We start from the raw sequence: 25486 nt of genomic DNA, 5'->3' as shown, positions 1-25486 counted from the left end.
AATGCGAATGAGGTCGCAAACTACAAATAGCCTACAGATCGCGTCTAACAGTCTCGTCTCGTTTTCCTCACGTGATAAAGCTTCGTTGACGACGATATTTCGTCATCATTTTCGTTAACGAAAGCAACACTACTCGGCAGTAAGTTGAACTTGTTTCCAGTGGGGATTGGCCAGGGCTGTGCTTTGTCACCAATCTTGTTTGTGATATTCATGGACAGGATATCGAGGCGTAGTCGGGGGAGGGGGGTTTGCAGTTCGGTGGGCTGTGGATCTCATCGCTGCTTTTTGCAGATGATGGTTCTGATGGCATCATCGGTCTGTGACCTCCACCACTCACTGGATCGGTTCGTAGTCGAATATGAAGCGGTCGGGATGAGGATCAGCACCTCTAAATCTGAGGCCATGGTTCTCAGCAGGAAACCGGTGGATTGCCTGCTCCTGGTAGGGAATGAGTCCTTACCCCAAGTGAAGGAGTTCACGTACCTCGGGGTCTTGTTCGCAAGCAATGGGACAATGGAACATGAGATTGACTGGAGAATCGGTGTAGCGGGGGCAGTATTGCATTTGCTGTATCGCACCATTGTGACGAAAAGAGAGCTGAGCCGGAAGGCAAACCTCCTACCCTCACCTATGGTCATGAGGAATGGGTCATGACTGAAAGAACTAGATCCTGGGTACAAGTGGCCGAAATGAGTTTTCTCAGGAGGGTGGCTGGTGTCTCCCTTAGAGATAGGGGGAAAAGCGCATTCATCTGTGAGGGAATCAGAGTAGAGCCTCCTTTGTGTCGAAAGGAGACAGCTGAGGTGGTTCGGGCATCTGGTCAGGATGCGCCCTGGGTGTCTCCCTTGGGAGTTGTGTTTCAGGTGTGACCAGCTGGGAGGAGGCCACAGGGAAGACCCAGGACTAGGTGGAGAGATTACATCTCCTAACTGGCCTGGGAACACCTCTGGATCCACCAGTCACAGTTGGCTGATGTGGCTCGGGAGGGAAGGGAAGTTTGGGGTCCCCTGCTGAAGCTGTTGCCCCGGGACCCGACACCGGATAAGATGTTTAAGATTAGAGATGAGAGATTCAAATTATTAGGCATAATAACAACAATAAAACTTTTATTTCGCACTATGATGGTTTAACCTTGTAATTAATCCATCATTCACATGCCTGCCGAATAGTGCTAGAGGGGGGATCTGTACAGATCAGAGATCAACAGTCCATTACACCACTACCATGCTCTGTCAGAAGAATCCTCACTCTCAAATCCCAACACATTTTTACATTTAACTTGAAAGATTTTTCAAGTAAAAATATATTTTTTTTATATCATTTTTTGACGTTAGATTGTACAAAGTCAATCCTATAAACTAAATTGCAGTCATCTGTTACTGCTACTGCTACATTCTGGGAACCAGAATCCTCAATGAAGTCATGCTGCACTAGTGAGTGTAGCTAAAAAAAAACTAACAAATACATAAGAAGTAAACATAAGTACAGGAATCCCACTGAAATCACATTCTTGGATCGGCCGGTATTGTTATCGGCCGATACTAAAAGCTATATCGGATCGGAAGTGCAAAAAGCTGGATCGGGACATCATTTTACATCTAGTAAAAATTCTATTTTCCATTTCCTTTTTAATGAGAAAAAAGACATTGTGGGCTTAATGTAGTATTCTGTGTGGGTCCACAGGTTTTCACAGGCATCTTTGCTGGGGAGATGTTTGCCAAGCTGATTGCCATGGATCCCTATTACTACTTCCAGGAAGGTTGGAACTGCTTTGATGGCTTCATCGTGACTCTGAGTTTAGTTGAGCTGGGACTGGCTGATGTGGAAGGACTATCAGTGCTCAGGTCATTCCGATTGGTAAGTGGAAGAGAGTAGAGACAAGGATGTCATTGTATGTTTACCTCGTCTTGTGCTTGTAATGGATCAAATTAAGTTAAAAAGTCAGTTCAAAACCAAGTGCTTTTCAATCATCATCCTAATATGAATAACTGAGGAATAACTCTGTGTTGTGTTTCTCTTGTAGTTAAGAGTGTTCAAACTAGCCAAATCGTGGCCCACACTCAACATGCTGATCAAGATCATTGGTAACTCAGTCGGAGCTCTGGGTAATCTAACCCTGGTGCTGGCCATCATCGTCTTCATCTTTGCCGTGGTGGGCATGCAGCTGTTTGGCAAAAACTACAAGGACTGTGTGTGTAAGATCGCCCTGACCTGTGAACTGCCTCGCTGGCACATGCATGACTTCTTCCACTCCTTCCTGATTGTATTCAGAGTGTTGTGTGGGGAGTGGATTGAGACCATGTGGGACTGTATGGAGGTGGCAGGACAGACTATGTGCCTCACCGTCTTCATGATGGTCATGGTCATCGGAAACCTGGTGGTAAGCAAAGACAAAGATAGCCTAGTGTAGAGGCTGTTGATAATAGCCCACTGTAGATTCCCAGTTGTGAGTTGCATGGGTTCCATATTTTGTGGTGTTTGTTTTTGAGGTGCTGAACCTGTTCCTGGCCTTGTTGCTGAGCTCATTCAGTGCAGACAACCTCGCTGCCACAGATGACGATGGGGAGCCTAACAACCTCCAGCTTGCGGTTGCCCGCATAAAGATAGGAATTGCCTGGATAAAGGCTCACTCGCGGGTCGTTGTAGCAACAGTGCTCAAGAAGGTACCATCTAAACATATATATGCATGAACAATTCATAGTTGTTTAATAACTTGAACTATAATTGTGTTTTTTAAGACAAAACTCCATGATGCCATTCTTGGTTTCTAGTAACCTTGTTTGTTTGTTCTGTTTTCTCACTCCGGCAAGCAGCCTGAAGAGGACGAACAGAAGCCTCTGGATGACATGTACGAGAAGAAGCTCAACTGCATTGCAAACCACACAGTAGACATCAACCGTGAACTGGACTATGCTAAAAATGGCAATGGCACTACCAGCGGCATTGGGAGCAGTGTGGGAAAGTACATGATTGATGAGGACTACATGTCCTTCATCCACAACCCCAACCTCACTGTCTGCGTTCCTATCGCTGTTGGCGAGTCGGACTTTGAAAACCTTAACACGGAAGACTTCAGCAGTGAATCTGACGTGGAGAACAGTAAAGATGTGAGTAGGAAGGACTGATAATATGAGAATGGAGAGTTGTTAGCAGGGAGATGGCAGTGGTGTTAATTATTGCTTGACAGAGGGAGAGAGGTATACCACACCTGTGATAATCATTCTGTTAATACTCTATTTACAAGTCTAGCTTTTAGGTCAATTAATCATGTCACATTAGGTGATGTAATAAGTCACAGAGCAGGTGTGTAAATGGGTGTGTTTGTTTGGGCTTGTGCCCATGTGGCATCTTTTGATCCATTAAGCATAACTGGTCTGAGCCGCCACGCTGAAGACGTTTAGTTAACTTGACATTTCAGAACATCTATTTAGACAGAAGAGCTGTAACACTGAGCCTGATTGCTGACCCCGTAGACAGACAGAGACAAAAAGGAAGTCCTGATGAGATGCGTGGGTCACCTTGACCTGGTTTGTAGTAGGAAGAAATAAGATAATGCGGCAGCATCACTACTGTACCTGCACCAGGTTCATATTCCACTGGGCTTCCTCAGCCAACCACATAACAATCTACCTTGCACCACAGCCAGCCACAGGGAACACTGCAGGGAGTAGACACAGACAGAGCTGTTAACAGCCAATCAGAAAACCAGGGATCCATCTGGCTGTTTGGTAGATAGAAACAACAAATGTGGTCCTCTGCTGACGACTTAACATTATAAAGTGCAGTATCATTCTCTAGTGAATTGACTTGGCTGAGTGCCTGCATGTGCACGAGTGTGTACATACTTTATTGCAATAAGACTGCTGTTATACAGTGCTAGTTTGCCCTGGCTCACCTTGACCTATTGTTAACATATGACATGATTTATTGGTGCAGGTGAACTTCATCAAGCCATGGTTTTAATGTTTAAATATGACAGTTTCACATTCCTCTTTACTATACTTTTAAATGTTTATGTATCAGACTGACTTTTACATGCATTTCTTGAATTCTTTCATCAAAATAAATAACTGAATAATCTATATGTATGCATGTATAACAATGACCATCACAACAAGCACAATCAATCACTGGTCAAGTTTAATTACTTTCTTGTGAATCTATTAATACCTGCAAAACAGGTGGTGGCAGAGGGAGACTTAGCTACATTACATGGCTACAACATGTATACCTCGAGCAATAAATCATGTCATGCATATAAACCCATAGGGGATTAATGTAATAGCTGTATTGGCACTGTGCCCTTAGCCATATGCTCTCAGCATCTCGCTGCTGAGCCTGTAATGTTCAGAGAGAAAGTCAGAGGATGAACTGATCCCTTTGGTCCTCTGTTTGTCCTAGCTGGATGACACCAGTTCGTCTGAAGGCAGCACAATAGACATCAAGCCGGATGTGGAGGAGGTTGCAGTGGTGGAGGTAGTGGAGGAGTATGTTGATCCAGAAGCCTGCTGGACAGACGGTAGGTGGTGTTTATTATCTGAGTTTGTGTCAATGATAACAATGAACAGACAGAAATTATTATTGACAGCATGCATACTATCAATGCCACTGTGATGCATTTTGCATCGTGTCCTCGGAAGTATAATGTGTCTGTCTATTCTGTGTATATCAGCAGTTCTGTTTGTATTTGTCATACAGAGTGTGTGGCCAAATACAAGTGCTGTGACGTCCCCATCACTCACGGCTGGGGGAAACACTGGTGGTTCCTGAGGAAGACCTGCTACCTGATCGTAGAACACAACTGGTTTGAAACCCTCATCATCTTCATGATCTTGCTCAGCAGTGGGGCCCTGGTAGGAGCGCACACACACACACACACACACACACACACACACACACACACACACACACACACACACACACACACACACACACACACACACACACACACACACACACACACACACACACACATTGTTCATTTAGAGGCAAGCAAGCAAGATCATCTGCTGCTTTTCTCCTTGCAACTGCTCTTGATATGATCGTTGCTAATTGACAGCAAAGTGCTGTAATGCACCAGCCTTTCAACCGGCAGAATTCAGCTTAGGTTTGCAGCTTTGTGGAGGGGGAAGGCCTGTGGCCAAATCACAACACTTATGTGCTGGAGAATGGCTGCAGTCAATGGAGAATGGAAGAGCTGTGGAGGAATGATCAGTTTAGTTTGACATGAAAATCTCCTTCATCAACTTGATTTACTTTGGTATGTACACAACTCATTCTCCACAAAGGTAAAAAAAAGTATGACACAAGTAAAGACGTTTTAGAACATTAACAGATCTGCCATTCAGTGAAATTCAAAAACGCCCCGTATAGATAATAGTATTGATTTCACGCCATTTTTCTTTTTTCCATCAGTTTTCTCAAAATCAAAGATAAATCAAAATGTTGTAAGGTGTGGCTTATTTGTAATGTTTTAATGGTAAATGCTGAAGGAGATCAGTTGATGATTCTCTGCTGCTCCTTAGGCCTTTGAGGATGTGTACATTGAGCAGAGGAAGACAGTCAAGATCATTCTGGAGTATGCTGATCGGGTTTTCACCTATATCTTCATCCTTGAGATGTTGCTGAAGTGGGTGGCCTACGGCTTTGTCAAGTACTTCACTAATGCCTGGTGTTGGTTGGACTTCTTCATTGTGGATGTAAGTACATTTGCATACCATTTTGTTGTTGTTTACTAAACTCAAAGTACAAAAAACACAAGTGATTTGGTTCCACCATTCATGATAATATTTTAAGATTGTACCATCAAAAGAGATGCATGTATTTGAGAGCTTTTCAAGCTGCACTTCACTACAAGTCATAACAGAGCTCTTTTTTTAATCCACAGGTTACATAATAGTGTTAACACTAACAATGTTTCTACATTTTGGATAATCTCTACAATATTAGCCTGACTCTACAGAGTAAATGCTATATTGGGAAGATTTTCTGTTGTTGAGTAAATGGCCCAGGGTCTCAAAAACATGGTCTTTTTCTTGAACTGAACTTTGGAGATCTAAGCACAAAGCAGTTCTCATAACCTAGAGTGTATTGTTTTGAGTACCCTTTGAGTCAATAGTAGCCTAAAATGTTAATGTATCTTACGTAACAAAGTATTAATAGGTCACAGCTTGAGAGACACATTTCATTTATTCCCTGGTGATATCTAGGCTTTGCTGCAGTGCTTTAAGGCCACATTAAAAGTCCTAAAATGCTGCAACTTTAAATGTTATTGTGTAAGGAGGTAGTATGGTGGAGACATATCAGTGCTCACAGAAATGTAGACATTGAAAGTGGACATATAATGTGATATTACTGCCAAATTGATAAGGGTTATGTTTTCCTTACACCGCTCTGTTTCAGAGTGCCTGTCTAGCACTGGACCGCTGAGTCATTCAGTGTTTTCCCACCTGAAAATTACTATTGCACACATATGGTTTAACCTTTTCTTTAATTTCATGTGATGAGTTTCCCACTTGAATTTCTTCCCGCGTCTGGTTTGCTTAAAGCAAGCATGAAATATGGTCCTTAATTCCTTAAATACAGCCAGACCGAACAAGCAAGCTAGGCAAATTGCAGGAAACTGCAGCAAATTGCATGGGATGGGGTAGAAAAAAGTGTCTGATTATGGGAGATGTTTGTGGCGCCTGCCAGGTTTGCCATGTTCTGTCTGGCTGTACCTTTTAATGTATTTCCTGTGGAAACAGGAAGTTAAGATGGGACATAAAACAGCACAAGTTAATTGTTAAAGCGAGATACCAGGGACATCAGTTAAGAAGAGAAAGCCAGTTGATGAGCACCGGGACAGAATTTATTATTCATACCTACCAGTGCACAATGAGGTCAGCATGAAATATTCGCTGCTTTCAGGAAGGTCGCACTTTTCCAGTGAAAAAGTCCAGAGACTTATCTCAGAATTCTGAAAAAAAGTCAGAGTAAGTAACGATTGACTATTGAATTCATAGTATGGACCACTATTTTGTAAGTCTGCCATTTTGTAGTGTTGTCTAAATTCCCAAGTGAAAATCCATGTGGCCTATGTAGTGGGCTACAATCACCTCTTAAAAAGTAAAATGTGGTGAACAATTAGTGGTTGCTATCCTGCATCGTGCATGACCGAAACAATATCCAAATCGTTTTTTGACATACAATTTCCCTACAGTTTAAGACTACGACTAGACAACAATTTCAAATACAGCCTCTGACTTTTTTTCTTATACTTTATTTTATATTCTTTTCTTAAAATCGAAATTGAAATTAAACTGAGAACTCATATTTTCTTGTTGTCCTAATCCTCTTACTTGTATTTGATGATGTGTTTTATGGTGTGCTTAGTCATGGATAGGTTGTTAAGTCGTCCATTATCTCTAGACCACCAGTTTTCCACTGTCTGTGACTGCAAGGCTCCAGTCTTTCGGTGATTCAATATTAACATCCTTCGTCACATGATATGGATGCACTAATGTATGCTGTTTTTCCTGTTGGTTTTCTAAACTTGTGTTTGGGTCTGTCCAAATGCCCACACTTGCAGTATTTAGTAGTCAAGTCAGTAGTCAAGTGCCTATTTGTGTAAGGTGTTTCCGGTGACTGTTTCAGTGCCCGTTAAGAGTTTATCAGAGCTCACTGGGACATACTTGATTAATGAAGACATCCTGTGGCTTGCGCACTTAAAAGATATATAACATGATATTATTTTGAATGGGTGAATACTTTTACATTAGTCAAAAAAATATTGATAAAAGGACATGATATCCGATTTAATTATTCAATATTATTTTTTATCAGTCTCATTATGAAAAACAGACTGGTCAAAGTAATAAGCGAAGATAAATTATGTTTCTGCCATCATTTTTGCAGTATTTGGCTATGAATAATAATATGTAGCATGTTGCAAACTTCTACTTCCTCATGTCTGCTGACTATTGTCTGTCCTAAGTCAATCTTATAAGTGCATTACTGCCAACAACTGGGTACAAGTTTTCAAACATGGGGGCAATACTCGCCGTCTAGGCTGAAGTTTGTCCTGAGGCACTTTAAAAATGACATTGGATAATTAATATTAAAAAGGATTTATCGCCTTTCGTGTGTTCAGAAAATGTAATGAAAATGTCAAATGCAATATCAAGTTCAAGAGGAGTCTCAATTCGGCGTACGCTGACCTCAATAACAAGCACACTCTTTCGACGTAAGGAACACATGTTCCCTTGGCTGCATCCCATTGGTCAAAAGTTCTCTGGCTGACTTTGATTGGACTTTTTTTAACCAGGAAGCGATTAAAAAATAAACACTGCTTGTATGAGATCCCGCTCAACGTTGGTTTACGATCCACAATTCAATGTATTATAGAAGATTCTGGTCAGAACTTCCCAACATGTCCCAATATGAATTTGAGGAAGACCTACTGGGAGAAGTTGAAAATCATTCATTTATGGCGCCACTGTTGAGTCGTATCAGTACAAGCCTGAATTTCACAGTCCGATGTGTACTTTTCAGCCAATCGTTGACCTTCTTTATACTTTGGCCCCGCCCTCTGAGCTGTCATCACAACAGAGCCAAGACAGCCGTTGAGCCGGATGTTTCGACCTTGAGTTTGAGCTAGAAGGAGGATTTTAATGATGATGTGAGTTTTAACTAACATTGACCAACATTTATGGTACATTCTGAAACATTTATTGAAAACCGACAAAACGTAAGCAAACAAACGATCTCACAATATCTAAAAATACAGCAATTTTGGTAAACATGGTGAAGGTTTATGTAAACTAGGTGGCCGATGTTGTCAATGGACAATGACATGTATTAACACTGGTATGGTCCTTTAAAGCCGGATTGAAGAAAAAAAAGGTAAATAAAAAGCAGAAAATATAAACTGGGCTGTAAATATGTGTCAGGCTACTGTTAGCTGTAATGACCAAAATAAATTGTGATTCCAAATTTAATGTATTCAGGATCATATATTTCCAAACACTTTGCTGGTATTACTGGTACAGGGTGGCTTCCTACATCTCTTATTTGCTTAAAAAAAATCAATACATTTTGTGTCGCTGCATCACAGGGAATGTTGGCGTGTAGCTGCTGAGACTTCAAAAGAGGTGTTGATCCAACTCTATGCTAATTCCTTACATTTTAGTCGATGGTCTTGTCGTATTGGAACGCATTATATTGTACAGTGCTTCGGATTATTTGTCCACCCAGAAGAAAAATAATACTATATATATATTGTCATCAGAATGATTTATTCCCAAATATATGTATTGGCCCACGACAGTCAATTAGTTGGTTTCCAATTGTCATGAAAGTAGTGAGAACTCACAGCACATGAAGTAATCAAACTTCTACCAGTGTGAGATGGCTCCTCTTCTAAAATAGAAATAAAAAAAACATTTTATTTCTCCCCCTTTTTGTTAGAAGCCTAGAGTATGGATATAGCTTGTGATAGAGGAGAGCTGAGTTAGGTCCCCCGGGTTATGTGGTGAGATCCAGTGTTGGTTCTGATTGCAGAAATGTCATTACAATCTACAGTAAAGTGACCTGTGTGTTTTGCAGAATACTTATCCTGACTCTCCATGCAAATCTCTACCCTAATATTGACCTGTCCTCTCTCTCACAGCAGGTGCCTATAACTGTGTCTCTCTTTTAGTTAAGAGAGACATTGTGCAGCTGTCGAGAGGGACTGAGGGGTCGGTGTATGAGGGTCCAGGGTAAGGTTTATGTGCTGTGTTGGGACTCGTACTTTCACAGGTTACCCTCTCTCTTCTAACCCTGAAAGTTGTCCTCAACCTTCTGCGTTTTCTCTCCCCCTCTATAAGTGCGATGCTCACTGGTGTGAAAACTATACTGTTTTGTACTGTGTACCGTGTGTATATTATCGTGTCACATTGATTTAGTGTTTGTGAATACATCTCTCCTCTAATTTTTTCCCTTCGTTTGACTCTTTATCTTCTCTCCCTCTCACTGTGTCAACCACAAGTTTCTTTCCAGGTGTTAAGCTGGTTATCAACCTAGACTGGCTTGCCAAACTAAACCAAACACAAACACAAGCAAACAAACACATAAAAAAGAAAACTTGTACACTTTATTGACCTTTGTCTATTGTAATAACTCATGTTTAACCTTATCTTGTATAGATACATATACTTGACATATATAAACAATATATGTTATTATATATATAAATATATATGTCTGTATATAACCATTCAGCCATCCTTAAAGTATACAGGGCCCACCTTTCTCTCTATATCCCCTCTAACTATGTGGGTCCTCTCTTCCTTTCACTTTGTCTTTCCCTCTCCTTCTGTCCCTATCTGTGTAGGTATCTATAGTCAGCCTTATAGCTAATGCGTTGGGCTACTCCGATCTAGGCCCGATTAAATCACTCAGGACATTGAGGGCCTTGAGACCCCTCAGGGCCCTGTCACGTTTTGAAGGGATGAGGGTAAGACCTAAGACACCAGACAGCTGGTCCTTCTGCATGCCAATTAAATAAAAGCATCAACGCATGCTAGAGATGGCAATATAGATCATTTCAAATTAAAAGTTTTTAGGTAAAAGCTTTTATCAATTAGAAGCTTTTTGCATGCGTCTCAGATGAGCATAATACATCTGATTTGATTTATCATATTTCATTTCATATATTAGAAGTTAAGTGCTATGTTATGGCAATTTACAGTGATTTGTCCATTAAGTATTAATAAAACGCCTCAAAAATCTGTACTATGCGTTAGGTAGCCCTAGACCATAACAGAGATTTTGACCTGAATGATGCAACACATTTGAATAATTACTCAACTCTGATGTGTTCAGTACCAGCTAAGAAGAGCAACCAGAGGTTGGTATGAGCCATCACACGGAATGTGTTTAAAAAGAGTCACAGGACTGGATTCATGTAGACTAAAGTTGTGCAATCTGAGCAAGCAAACTGATACCTTAGAGTGTTTCTGAGCTAAAGAGCCCACCAGTTGGCATTTGAATGACAAACAAATTGATGAAGACATTTGTGCAGATGGTCAAATAAACTGTGTCTACATGTTTACTTTACAGTTTTACAGTATGCACACATTTGATTAATCATTGACCGTGTGTACAGTTTCAATGTCGCTCATTTTGATACCAGGCGACCCTTGGAGGATCGCTATACTGAGCATCGTCTTTCTACAATGATAGTTGGGTTCTTCTGATCAATTCAATTTTCAATTCAATTTTATTTATAGTGTCATATCACAACAGAAGTTGTCTCAGGACACTTAACACAGTGAGCAGGACTAGAATACACTCATGATGTTCAGAGTTAATACATTATCAAAATCCCAACATCACCCAGGAGCAAGCGTGACAGCGACAGTGGTCATTAAGTGAATGTGTGATTGGTTGGATCAGCCTCTGGTTGTTGCTGAGCAGAAAGTCTCTAAGCTCAGCATCCTCTGACTGTTGCTCTGCCTCAAGTGTCCTGTTATCTGATATTCTCACAGTTTGGCTTTGGCATTATCACACTGGAAGATCAACAAACTTCTGGTTGCATATCTCCCCCTCCCCTCGCCATCCTCGCTCACCACTCCTCAGTGAATGTCATCACCATGATTTTCATGATCACCATTTTGCAGTAGTTATGTTAAATAATCATAGGGATGCTTTGTCTTCATATTATTAGGCCAAATTCTAAAATAAGAGAGTTACCGTAGATTGTTTTGGTTTATTTGGCTTTCTGTTACCATGGCACCTCTGTGTTTGGAAATGCACATTCATATGGTATCCTCCTTGCTAATAGCTTTATCTCCTCCAACATGCACACACAGCTTCAGTGCAAAAAAGGTTTACATAAGTCACACTCATATGCTCAATTGGCTATATTTTTAACCCTGTAGCAGTTATAAACAGTCACTGTTTAGAGATAGTCTGCAGTGTGTGTTTTCTTTAAGTTGGGATGGCACAATATGAATGTGGAGCAGAAAACCGATTGTATTTATTAGTTACAACCGCATGAACACACTGTTAACTCAACATTTTTATTTTTCAGTTCCATTCATTTATACTATTTTGTTATAGATGATTCTATTATTGAAATTTTGAGACCAAAACTGAGTAACAGTTGGATGCTCACATTTGGTTTTCATTCCAAACTATGACTCTGAATTGGGTCACACTAAACAATGGGCTGACGGTCCTGTTATCCCCCTAGTATTCTGTTGTGATGGGCTTCATATTGTGCCAAAAAATCAGATAACACATCTAGAGCCTCTAATGGAGGGAATAATGTGCATTTCTATGTGTGTATGTCCATGTTCTTATGTGTGAACATCTCCTTTCAGTTGCTATGTGATTGCCAACAGCAGCTCTGTCTCCTTGCTGTTCTCTTCAGGTTGTGGTGAACGCCTTGGTGGGTGCAATTCCCTCCATCATGAATGTGCTGCTGGTGTGTCTCATCTTCTGGCTCATCTTCAGCATCATGGGCGTCAATCTGTTTGCTGGAAAATATTACTACTGTTTCAATGAGACATCTGAGGAGTACATGTCTGCTAATATCGTCAACAACAAATCGGATTGTTTCAATCTCATTAACTCAAACTACAGTGAAGTCCGATGGAAAAACGTCAAGATCAATTTTGACAATGTGGGCGCAGGATACCTGGCACTCCTGCAAGTGGTGAGAAACCTTACCTGTCACATTGCTTTTGTTTGTATCCTCTGAGTGTTTAAACTGTTTTCTCATGCAGTTTCTGCCCACTTAACAGGCAACATTCAAAGGCTGGATGGACATTATGTATGCAGCAATCGATTCAAGAAGGGTACACTTTTTGCAGTTTTAAAATCTTGATTTCCAAGTCAACATGTAGTCGCGCAGTTTTGCACATACATTTCCACTTTTTCCACTTTACAGGTGGGGGACCAGCCTATCTATGAGGACAACTTGTACATGTACATCTACTTTGTCATCTTCATCATCTTCGGCTCGTTCTTCACCCTAAACCTCTTCATTGGTGTCATCATTGATAACTTCAACCAACAAAAGAAAAAGATAAGATTTATTTTCCTATTTTAATTTTACCATCTGAGAACAAGCTGCTGTGTAGTTTATTTAAAGGAATAGCTTTTGGAAAATGTGCTTATTCACTAGGTGTCAGTTAGGTGAAAAGGTCAAAACCACTCTTATTTCTGTCAATTAAACAGGAAACTTTGCCAACAGCCAGGTAGCTTAGCTTAGCATAAAGACTGGCAACAGAGCCAGGCTAGCTATTTCCCTGTCTCCTGTCTTTGTGCTAAACTAAGATACCTGGCCACTGGTAGTAGCTTCTCATTTACTGTTCAGTTGTCAATGTATTACTTTAAGCTTAGAATATAACATGGTAAACACATCAGTTTTCAGTATTGCACTTGTCAAAACACAGTCACATGAAATGGTTAACTGTATCTGGATTAGTACTGGAACTGAACGAGAGGTTTAAGTCAAATTGTAACCAAATTGTTTTTCTCACTTTACTTTGGAGGTCAGGATATCTTCATGACAGAGGAGCAGAAGAAATACTACAATGCCATGAAGAAACTAGGGTCAAAGAAACCACAAAAACCAATACCAAGGCCTCAGGTAAATATGGTTATTATATTTCCTACCAAACAGGTGTGTATTTGTACTTTCTGAAGATTAAGAACATGACTCATCCCTCCGTTTACTCCCTCAGAACAACATCCAGGGCATGGTGTTTGACTTTGTGACGCAGCAGGTGTTCGACATTTCCATCATGATCCTCATCTGCCTCAACATGGTAACCATGATGGTGGAGACAGATGATCAGACAGATGATACAGAGGTTGTGCTTTACTGGGTCAACTTCATCTTCATTGTGGTCTTCACTTGTGAGTTCGTATTGAAGCTCTTTGCGCTGCGCCACTACTACTTTACCAACGGCTGGAACATCTTCGATGTGGTTGTGGTCATCCTTTCAATTGTGGGCAAGTATTTAAAAAGTGTTATTTATGAACATCAGAATAAGTGCGAAGCTGCTTAATTGGATCCAATCAACACTATGGAGCTCCAAACATTTTTTTATCAGATGAGTTCAAACGTCTTACAGAAAAATAAAAGGATAAATCAGTAAGCTGGATTAGAGTCTAAGGGAAATATACAAAGCTGTTTTTATTTATTTTACACCTCATTATAGTTATTAAACAGACAATAATATTCATGGATGTATTCAATTATATTTTTGACTTACTGATATTTTGGGGCTCCTTGAACAGCTAGGTGTTTATCCAGAAACAATGTCCTCCATTGCTCTGGATAATAATATATTACATATACCTGAAAGTTTTTTTTTTTTATTGATACTACTTCTTCCACAATTTGCACGAAACTGTGAATGTGCAGTTCTTGTGTGTATGAAGTAAAGCAGTCAGTGTTTCAGTGATAGAATCCCTACGTTTTAACCACATGGATGTTTTGCTCCCTTTCAACTTCAGGAATGTTTCTGGCTGACCTGATTGAGAAGTACTTTGTGTCACCAACGCTCTTCAGGGTGATCCGTTTGGCTCGTATCGGCAGGATCTTGCGTCTCATCAAGGGGGCCAAAGGAATAAGAACTCTACTGTTTGCTCTCATGATGTCACTTCCTGCCTTGTTCAACATTGGCCTCCTACTTTTCTTGGTTATGTTCATTTTCTCCATCTTTGGCATGTCCAACTTTGGCTATGTGAAACACGGAGCTGGAATCGATGACATGTACAACTTTGAGACCTTTGGCAACAGCATGATCATCCTGTTTATGATCACCACGTCGGCCGGCTGGGATGGACTGCTGCTGCCCATCCTGAACTACCCTCCGGACTGCGACCCCTTACTGGAGAATTCCGGTACCCCCGCCACAGGAGACTGTGGCAACCCTTCTGTGGGCATCTTCTTTTTTGTTATGTACATCATCATTTCCTTCCTCATTGTGGTCAACATGTACATCGCCATCATCCTGGAGAACTTCAGCGTGGCCACAGAGGAGAGTGCCGACCCACTCAGTGAGGACGACTTTGAGACCTTTTATGAGATTTGGGAAAAGTTCGACCCTGACGCATCCCAGTTCATCACCTATGCCAAACTTTCTGACTTTGCTGATGCACTTGAACACCCACTCCGAGTCCCCAAGCCCAACACTATTGAACTGATCGCCATGGACATGCCTATGGTGAGCGGCGACCGCATCCACTGCCTGGACATCCTGTTTGCCTTCACTAAGCGTGTGCTGGGTGACAGTGGCGAGTTGGACATGTTGAGGCAACAAATGGAGGAGCGTTTTGTGGCAGCCAATCCTTCCAAGGTCTCTTATGAGCCAATCACCACCACTCTGAGGCGCAAGCAGGAGGATGTGTCATCCAGAATCATTCAAAGGGCCTACCGTTCCTACCTGGCTAGGAGGGGCTTTGTCTGTAAGCGCAAACCAGCCAATAACAAAGTGGAGAATGGTGGGAACAATCCGGAACAGGAAAAGAAAGAGGGCACTCCCTCAACTGCCTCCCTGCCCTCTTATGACAGTGTAACCAAACCTGATAAGGAGAAAGAGGATGACAACAATGAGGGCAAGGGAGGGAGGAAAGAGAAAGGAAGAAACCAAAAAGACATAAGGGAATCTAAATGTTAGAGCGTTGGAATAATAATCACAGTAATAACATTAAAAATTATAATAATGTAACTTCAAGCAAAGCGAGAGGAAACTCACCCACACAGATGTACAGATTATTTCATTTGCAAGTCAGAAAAAAATAATACCCAATAATTTTGTTTACAGACTTCATTCTTATATTGATGCAGAGGGGAGCAGCTTGGTCTGTTACAGCTTGAAGACTCTTGAACTTCAGTCAAACCAAACATAATCAGCATACTGTGTGACATTGTTGTATCTAGACTACTGATCTTAACAAAAGGGAATGAAAAACAGACTAGGAAATGTCTGTGTCTGCTAAAAGGCAGATTGCTCACTTAACCACTGGTCTACAGATAAGACAAGTAACTCTACACCAAGAGGAAGAATGGAAAAACTCAAAAGGAATTATGCGCCTGGACGCGATTCACAGATTTCTATGGATGACAGTGTTGTGAAGGAAAAAACAAGGATGCTGCTTGATGCTGAAGAATTGTCCTCCTAAAGCAACCAATGAGTGCTTCTGTGTCATTTAGTACAGAATTGTATAGAGGAGAAAAATGATCCACTCACTCTATAAGAGCAAACAGAAGGATGACTGGTGAGTGAAAGACACAAATGACAGAGAGCGTCGGAAGTACTTCTCTGTTTTATTAAAGCTAGAAATTGTTCATTTGAGCAGCAAAAATGCAAACAGACAAAAAAAAGAGAACAATATTCAACATTTTGCCCATGTCACTTAACTCTTCTACTCATTTTATCTTTGTTATACCCACATCAAAATGCTTTTTTTTACATGGGCTTTCACAAAAATTGGTTAAGGGTCTGTTTATTATGGGGTCAACTCGGGCCAAGGGCTTACATTTACTCAGAAAGATTTCCAAACAAATACATAAATAATTGTGCTTGTTCAATGCATAGAAATGACTTGCATGATGGCATGTTTTGAACAGAAATCTTGCATGAATTATCATAGTCCACAAGACACTAATACTCAGACCACAACAGTGGCTTGACTGTAAGATTGAGACATTGTCAAAATTTGAAAGCTTAGAGTTTGGAGTAATTTGTTTAGCAAAGATAAGTGATATTGGGGTTGATAATCTTAAAATGGATCAGAATTTGTATCTCATTACTCAACACATTTCTAATGTTTAAATTGTAGCCTCTATAGACAGAAGAATGGAATGTGTTGGTGAATAATACCAACAAAGTGGATCAGTGGGTGAAATCCAAACTATTTATTTGCTGCTCTGGAGATTTTGAGTGTGTAAGATGTGGAAACGGATGTCTGTGTGTTTCATGGGACTGAAATGTTTGTTAATTTGGACTGAAGTGTTTTCAAGGGCACAACACTTTGAAACAAAATGCTTATATTTATAATTTGTATGCACCTATGTAATGTTTCATACCATCTGCCTTTAGTTTTGTGTGAGCGGGCATTTTGGGAGTCCTGTAAGTGGTTTGTGGGGATTTCACAGGTATGGCAAACTCCTTTCTATTTCTGATGTTTCTCTATCGGCGGTTAGCCCTTTCTGGAAGGACTGAGAAGAGTTTTGATTATTGTTCGGTTTACATCGTTTTATGTCATGTAGCTTATTTACATGCATGTGTGTGTTGCTTAATTTTAAATTAATTTATTCCCTGATGTAATTTTCATGTTTTGGTGGATAATGAGTCTTATTTTACACACTTTATGAGCCACATCTAAGATGATGTCAAGGAAAGTCTTTTGCGGGAACGTATTTGTCGGGCGTTAGTAATATCCTATTTTAATGAGAAACAGAAAATGATGAATGGGTAATGACAACATTGTGTGTGGAGAAGCCAAAGAGATCTGCCTTGTTATCCCTTGTTGCCCTTTGTCCATGGAGTGGGATTGGGTGAAGTATGCCCTGCCCATTCAGTTTTTTCGCTGTCATTATTAGACAGAGAGACCCTAGAAATGTATGCAATGCTTGAAAAATTCATCCCTTTTTCTCAGGAGATATTATAGATGTACTATTATGAGCTCTGCAACAAAATGCAAGTGAATGTGATGGGAGTATTTATGAAATCATGTTTTACACTTTTTATGTTTTGTGCCATGTTGATGGACAATGATCTCGGCGGGCTGCCTTAACTCGGCAGCCGCCTGGTCAGGGGCCAGTTTGGTGCTTCCAGCTTATGACGCTTAGAAATATAGGGCTAGAAGCATCTCAGTGAAAAAGCAACATTTCGCTCGCTTATAATGGCGCCGTTTATATTGATAGCAGATTACCATTGTGGTCAAGTCATTATGGACTGTAGTCTGGTCTCAATTAATTTCGATTAACAAAATAATAATGCCCCCCCCCTCCCCCCGGATAGCAATCACAGATATAGGAAACACTGTGAGGAGATGTCATGAGAGTGAATTGGGATACGTTGGTTTGAGCAGCACACTAGATCCTTTCCGAAGCAGAAGTGGCATGCTCAGAGGATGTGGCCCCGAGTGCTCTGAGCCTCTCATTTGCCATTTTTTTGTCATATTGCTCTATTGCATTACAAATACCAAATAACCAACAGAGCACTGGATGCATTCTAATGGTACTGTGAGCCTAAGCACCACACCACAGCTTTTGCACTTCCTGTTGTGCAGTGATGTCACCTCCTGTTAATGAATACCGCCCTCATTCGTTCTCAAGTCCTTGCTGCATGAGATCTCCAAAATCAGTGTGGGTGTTACCTTGAACCAAATAAAACTGAATGATAAGCATAAAAGCAACCGCTGTCCATTTTCTCCAAGATCACCACGAGTACACAGATGCGTTTTACAGAAAGAAACCTAAAAAAAAAAAGAGACACACATACATCCATTCGGGGAAAAAAAGAAATAAATACAGTTCAGGCTATGTTCTATACGGCACAAACTGCAAAAGCAAAGAATGGACTTTTTAAGAAAACTATAAATAATGTAATATATTATTTTATTTTAACGGCATGTGTAGTTTTTTGTAAATACAGGATTACTTAAAAAACTACAGCTATTAATCTAACACTAAATATTAATAACCGTAAATAGAATGGCTTCCAGCTGACACCCCTTGTCACACTTGTTAGGCTGTGACACATTTGTTAGATGGAGTAGATTTTTTTCAGTCACTTTTCACACAAAAAAAGAGGAGTAAGCTAAAATCTATATTAAAAAGCAGAATTGTATTTAAAAAAAATGTATAAATCAATACACACATACAGAGCTATATTACATATATATTATATATATATATATTGTATATATATATATATATATATATATATATAGTATAAATATACTCTCCTGTCCACTCCTTGCATTGAGGTGATACCAGAACCACAGAGTGTAACTGATCATGCTTCTTTCTTTGTGTGGTATGTTCAGAGAATAACCAAAACTCTGGCCTGCCCAGGACTTCTGCATACTGGGTACCAGCGTACAATGCATGGTGTTGTACTGGCTGCTTGCTGAGAATTGTGGAGCCTGCCTTGGGGAGAGGATTGCACTACCAGCATACCCTTTTGTACATGTGTGAAGATGTCTTGCCCCTAGTTTCCTATATTGTACACACAAAGATAACACAGATGCAGACAGACACACGCACACACACTTACATGCACACACACACACTCACTCAAAGCCTTTTACAGGCGATCGCTGGCTAACCAGTGTGCCCCAGTACGAGCCACAGCTCACTTTGTGTGACAATTTTTTATTTTGCTCGTTTCAGCTCTAACCCTCTTCCATGTTTCCCCTCAACACACTGCTGCAGTTTGGAGTTGATCTTTAATTTTCGCTGTCACTTTCAATAACGATATATCAAATGATTTAAGGGTTAGTTGTCTTAACTGTCTGTGTGTTTGTTTATGGTGCAATATCTCTTAACGGCACGTGCCTTTTTAGCTTCCTATTTAGTCTGTCAATAAAATCAGCAATGAGGATCTCAAAAACCCATGGGAGTGAATCAAAACGGAGCACGATAGAAACGATGTATTGAGTTGAAAATCAACTTGTAAACTGAAAACTCACCACCTAGAATAGACTGTCTGGACTAACATCTTGTAGAGTCATGTAGTACAAGTGCTCTCTCTGTGTGTTCTGTTTACCAGCTCTTGGGCTGGTAAAGGGAACAGCTTACCTTCTGTTTTACACTTCTGTTTATTTCCAAAATGTTGGTTTACCAATCGGTATATGAGGCCATTCTTTTGTAGCATGACTGAGATAAATTTGTTTTCTTTCCTGAAAATAGGCTAACTGAAAAAAAAATCTTTTGACTGTCATTATCTCTTGCCACTAATACAGTCAGAGAGAGGACGTGTGTTACACAACCACATGGGACAATTAAATGAGAATCAGTGAAAGAATATCTTCATTTGAGCACGAATCTATTTCCAAACAATAAAGCAGCCTTCCAGTTACACCTCTGGCTGGTGTCGTTTTTGGATATAATATTAATGACTGTCACATTATCATGCATGTTATGTTTCCACTTTGTCTGGCAACGGATGCTTTTGTTTCTCCCCATTGACTGTAATAACTGCGAATTTAAATGCTTCAGATTTTTAAGTGATGTGGTACACTATGACATGTTTTTTTTTTGTGTGTGTTTTCTTTTTTTCTTTTTTTTTTGCAAAGAAATCACTAAAATTCCATGTGTACATTGCAGACATGGAGACAAGGAAAATATTTGAGAGCTACACAGAACAGGGCGGGACACAGACAGAGCAGCAAGAGGAAACTACGCTCTGTTTTCGGTTTGGAAACAACAACACAGTAGAAATGCCACAGTCACATTGTCTCTGTTCATTTCTTAATAATACTAAATAATAATAATAATAATAGGATTGCTATTTGAGTTGATGTGGTTGGGTCTGCCATCGTGCGACGGCGTTGAAATGACCATAAAAAAGGTGTGTGTGTGTGTGTGCGCGCATGTGTGTGTGTGTATAAGGTGGCGCACTGAATGAGGGAAGGAGCAGGGAAGGGAGGGGGGGAGTAAGCAGAGACAGCACTGCAGTGCAGATAGATGAATGCAGTGGCCTGGGCTGAGTCAGCAGCCTGTTCCCAATAGGCTCAGACTGTACAGTGCACTGTATAGCAGCTCCTTAGCCACAGCAAGCAAGCAGAGGGAGAGTGAGCTACAGCAGGAAGATGAAAAGTAAATGAGAACAATGAATAGAGGCACACACACACAGTAGCAAGCGAGGCTGTTGCTACGGATTCATCCTTCACATCCTACCTGCAGTGCTGCATGCATTTAGAGCGCAGCAGAATATTTAGTACAGCTCGATGCTCTATTTTACACCAGATCTGTGGTCTAAAATACTGATAAATGCAAATGTTCATTACAAGTGCTCTGAAATGATGATAATGAAAACATGTAACCGTTTATTTGATTTATGTGTAAGAATCGTTGATATACTCTACATTTCTTTTGAAGAGAGACACACAATCAAAATGTCACACATACCTATACTGTGCTACACACATGCTTTGTCCTCCCCCCCTTTAGGTTTCTGCCCTGCATCCATCTGAACAGCAGGACTTGGCTGCAGAGGTGGGATGTGGATTAGGTAGGACGTTGGTGTGATCTGTCGGGCTGTCTGAGCAAGTTTGTGTGAAGGAGGGAGGGAGCCAGAGGGAAGGAAGTGTGTGTCAGGGATACAGAGAGAGGGAGACTATGTCTTTAAGGAATCAATAACATGAAACCGGCTCTATTGTTGCGCTAAAGTATCTCGGTGAGGTGGTTGTTGTTCTCTCGTAGTTTCTATATGTCTGTGTTGGCATATAAAGACCCAGTTTCACTCACTGTGTAAAGAGGAAGTGTATAAGGGACATTATTGTCTTTAATTCAACAGTTTCCACATGATTTATATTGCCTAGCTGAGAAAGGAATTTAAATGAATTGCATTTAGCCAGACTAGAATAAAAGATGCGATTGATTTATGCCAATGTTTCCCTGGTTTGGCCACCTATGCCTCCACTGCTCATCCATTATAGAGCATGGCCCTCTCTGACCCCTGTGTAAAAGTGACTGCAGAGATCATTGCCTTTATCTATGGTGTTTATTGATGTACCCCCCCAGAAAACATTGGTTAAGTGTCTCAAATGACTTCTTACAGCTATCTAACTCCCTCTAGTGGGACATGAAGGACATAACTCCAGGCAATGTTGTCACTTCCAAAGGTTATGGGTTAGGTCATATTTGTAGACGTAATGCTCCCTGGTATGATGTATATTGGCTGTAGGTCCCATTAACAGTTATTTAATGATGCAAATAGCGTACCTTTAAATGGATAGAAGTTGAATTTCATTACTCTACTCTCACAGCTAACCTGCTGGTCGGTGAAGCACATTCACAGCCATCTTCCAGTCCTCGAGTACCCCTCACTGGCCTTGGTTTGAAATGCTTAGTATATTCTGATAGCTGGGGGGTTATGAGGACATGTATTGGTCAGATACCGGGAGTCTAGCCTTGCCAAGAGGAACATTTTAGCTAGGATGTCACCCTTTTTTTCGTATTGATCACCTTCACAACATACTTTTTTTTGTTGCTTGCTGCATACTTTAATGTACTCAAGTGTTTTGAAAGCTTTGAAAATGTGATACATCATTATTAATTAAAATATCAAACAGTTTTACATTTTTAACCAGGTTGGAAATAAGTAGCCTATATTCCCACCAAATGCTGGTAAAATACATGCATTTTCCTTTATAAATTTGCTTCACTCGCCAGCAAATGAAAACATCAACAAATACAACAAATGAATTGTGGTAATCTAGTCAGTGACTGGTAACATTTGAATATTCATACAAATATATCAACCTGGTCTCACAGACATCCGTGAAATGGCCACGGCCCCTCCGTGAAATAGCCACGGATCCTTAAGTCAAAATCTGTGACAATATAACGGAAACACCCGAAATTCCGTGAAATGACCACGCAAATCACGGTAACAAAAACAATGCCACGGACCTCCCGTGGTCTACACACGGAATGCCCCGTACAGATCTCACTCGATGGACGTGCTTTCTGACTTGGAAACGCAACATTTGAAGCAATATTTAGTTCATTTTCAACACCAAATATATCACCCTGACCCTCACAGTTGCTGAAGGTTCAGGTTGTTGTCCTGTCATCAGTTCAATTCTGTTCCCATAGCGAGATTCTGTGACATACACACGGACAGCGAGATTCGTGATATAGACACAGACGGCGAGATTCCGTGATGTAGACACGGACGGCGAGGTTCCGTGATATAGACACGGAAAAAGAATAGCCTACTTGTATTAATCTTTAATCTGAATACTGATTAAGTTGTGACATTACTTATAGACTGCAGATTTTTTTATATCTGGGCCATCCTCAACCTTTTTTGGGCTCGCTAAATTAACCCTCTGAGACCCATTGTAGCGTATACGCTACAAAAGATCATGTTGTCTTTAGAGCGTCATAACTCCGTAATGGTTTGCGCTAGAAACATGTGGTTTGTTTCCTCTTAAACTAGAGAAACGGGGCTAAATAACGGTACTGTCTCCTCGTCTCCGTGGCGCATTTCTTCGTTTTGTTTAAGTATAGCGATCATTATTTTTCATCCGCCATCTTGCTAGTGACGTATAGAGTCACGTTTATGCATCGGACATTCGTATTGGCTCCCGTAGCGGCTTTTACAGCCAATCGGAAAGCCTGATCTACGCTTGCCCGTTGTGTTTGCCCAAACGGCAGACACAGAGGAGGTCAAAGCAGAGAAAAGGACGGTCAAAAAGTTACTGTAGTGCAAGAGAAAGTTAAATAAATAAATGGCACAGAAGAAGTACACTATATACACACATATATTAAGGGCAGGGAGAGGAAAGGACCATTCCTGACAAAAAAAACAAAACAAAAAACGCCCATTGACACTACCCAAAATAATATCCATATTTCTAAGACAGAAGGAGCTAGAAGCTTCAAATAACTTCTAGAACAATCCAAACAAGTGTGTGAAACTTTCTATGTTGAGCTTTTCTTTCATTATAATGGTTTGCAGTGGGTTTTTTTTTTTTTTAATAAAATGTGTAAAAATTCAAGGTGCGTTTTTATTTATTTTTAATTTGTGGGCTATAATCCCCTATTATAGTGTATATAAGTATTTATTGAGTGATACACACAGTTAGCTGAGGTTGTGCTGATTCTGGGGATGTGTATAAGTTGATGATACTCTATATTGTCTGGCCTAAAATAACCTATTTATGCTAATTGTGCAAATTGCAACTTTAGGCAACCAAGTTAAATTTCATCCAGTAGGCCTATAGATGACATTTCTGCAATAAAACTTTACAGTACTCAACATTTCTGGGTTTACTATTGGGCCTATGGGGATTACGACTAGACTAATAGGGCAATACACAAAAGTATGACAAGACGGAAAGTTCTCTATGTGGGTCTCAGAGTTAAATACATTGTTACCACTGACATTTCCGTGGAACACACACAGATTTTATACCAATGCAAGTTGCAGACGCTCATCCTGTGGCCCACACACGGATCCCCGTTTCAACCTGCAGATTTCGCTCAACGGATGATCTTATGATATTGGTAAACACTCTTTTGATACATTCAGTGTTGTTGTTGTTTTGTTTTTTTTCTACATCATGTCTGTGTAATTTAGCCTGTCAGGCGTTGCATTTCATTGCATGTATGACTATGTAGTAGCCTATGTACGCATTGCATTTAAAAACATCACTTCCCATAATGCCTTGCTAGTTGAAATGACATCACTTCCCATAATGCCTTTCTAGTTGAAATGGATGAGAACAATATAGATGTATGGCTACAAATACCCTAATTCCTTCACTCTGAGATTTACGCTAATTATTTTAATTAAAAAAAAAAAAAAAATACTAAGATTGTACTTTTTCATTGCCATTGATATTTTTTTTTAATTTAAGTTTGTGCGTCACTCATGCGAAGATCCCAGAAACCATTGCCTGGCGCGATACAAAATTCAAAGGTCATATATCTGAAAAATAAGCCTTGTGGCACATGAGGGACATCCATCTGAATGTTTCAGAGTTGGTTTGATGACTTGAGGTCAAAAGGTCAAGGAGAATAATACGTTTATAATACATTTATTAACTTATTTTAATCGTGCAAAAATTGCCAAAATGACATATCTGAAAAAGAAGCCTTGTGGGATATTCATCTGTATGTTTTATATGAAACCAATGAAATCATGAATTAAAGATCAACATAGAAAGTTTCACACACTTGTTTGGATTGTTCTAGAAGTAATTTGAAGCTTCTAGCTCCTTCTGTCTTTGAAATATGGATATTATTTTTGGGTAGTGTCCATGGGCGTTTTTTTTTTTTTTTTTTTTTGCTTTCCGATTGGCTGTAAAAGCCGCTACGGGAGCCAATACGAATGTCCGATGCATAAACGTGACTCTATACGTCACTAGCAAGATGGCGGATGACGTCACTAGCAAGATGGCGGATGAAAAATAATGATCGCTATACTTAAACAAAACGGAGAAATGCGTCACGGAGACGTCACTAGCAAGATGGCGGATGACGTCACTAGCAAGATGGCGGATGAAAAATAATGATCGCTATACTTAAACAAAACGGAGAAATGCGTCACGGAGACGAGGAGACAGTACCATTGTTTAGCCCCATTTCTCTAGTTTAAGAGTAAAACAAACCGCATGTTTCTAGCGCAAACCATTACGGAGTTATGACACTCTAAAGACATGATATTTTGTAGCGTATACGCTACAATGGGTCTCAGAGGGTTAATTTAGCGAGCCCAAAAAAGGTTGAGGATGGCCCAGAACAATTATATAAAAAATC

General features: G+C 40.3%; 1 protein-coding gene across 1 annotated transcript in view; it reads left to right on the top strand.

Annotated features, from left to right (window-relative positions):
* scn8ab (sodium channel, voltage gated, type VIII, alpha subunit b) overlaps positions 1 to 20072 on the top strand; it is a 50485-nt gene extending 30413 nt beyond the window's left edge. The window contains exons 15-28 of the mRNA XM_084023798.1: positions 1684 to 1857; positions 2024 to 2380; positions 2490 to 2663; positions 2814 to 3107; positions 4402 to 4519; positions 4699 to 4853; positions 5526 to 5699; positions 10355 to 10477; positions 12398 to 12682; positions 12771 to 12824; positions 12917 to 13054; positions 13517 to 13621; positions 13716 to 13986; positions 14494 to 20072. Of these exons, the coding sequence (XP_083879924.1) occupies positions 1684 to 1857; positions 2024 to 2380; positions 2490 to 2663; positions 2814 to 3107; positions 4402 to 4519; positions 4699 to 4853; positions 5526 to 5699; positions 10355 to 10477; positions 12398 to 12682; positions 12771 to 12824; positions 12917 to 13054; positions 13517 to 13621; positions 13716 to 13986; positions 14494 to 15659 (3588 nt within the window). The 3' untranslated portion in view covers positions 15660 to 20072. The remainder of the gene's footprint in view (positions 1 to 1683; positions 1858 to 2023; positions 2381 to 2489; positions 2664 to 2813; positions 3108 to 4401; positions 4520 to 4698; positions 4854 to 5525; positions 5700 to 10354; positions 10478 to 12397; positions 12683 to 12770; positions 12825 to 12916; positions 13055 to 13516; positions 13622 to 13715; positions 13987 to 14493) is intronic.
* The last annotated feature ends 5414 nt before the right edge of the window (positions 20073 to 25486 follow it).

This window comes from Eutrigla gurnardus (genome assembly GCF_963514095.1).
Source record: "Eutrigla gurnardus genome assembly, chromosome: 2".
Lineage (NCBI taxonomy): Eukaryota > Metazoa > Chordata > Actinopteri > Perciformes > Triglidae > Eutrigla > Eutrigla gurnardus.
The sequence above is the reverse complement of the archived record's forward strand: the minus strand, read 5'-3'. Positions and strand labels throughout refer to the sequence as shown.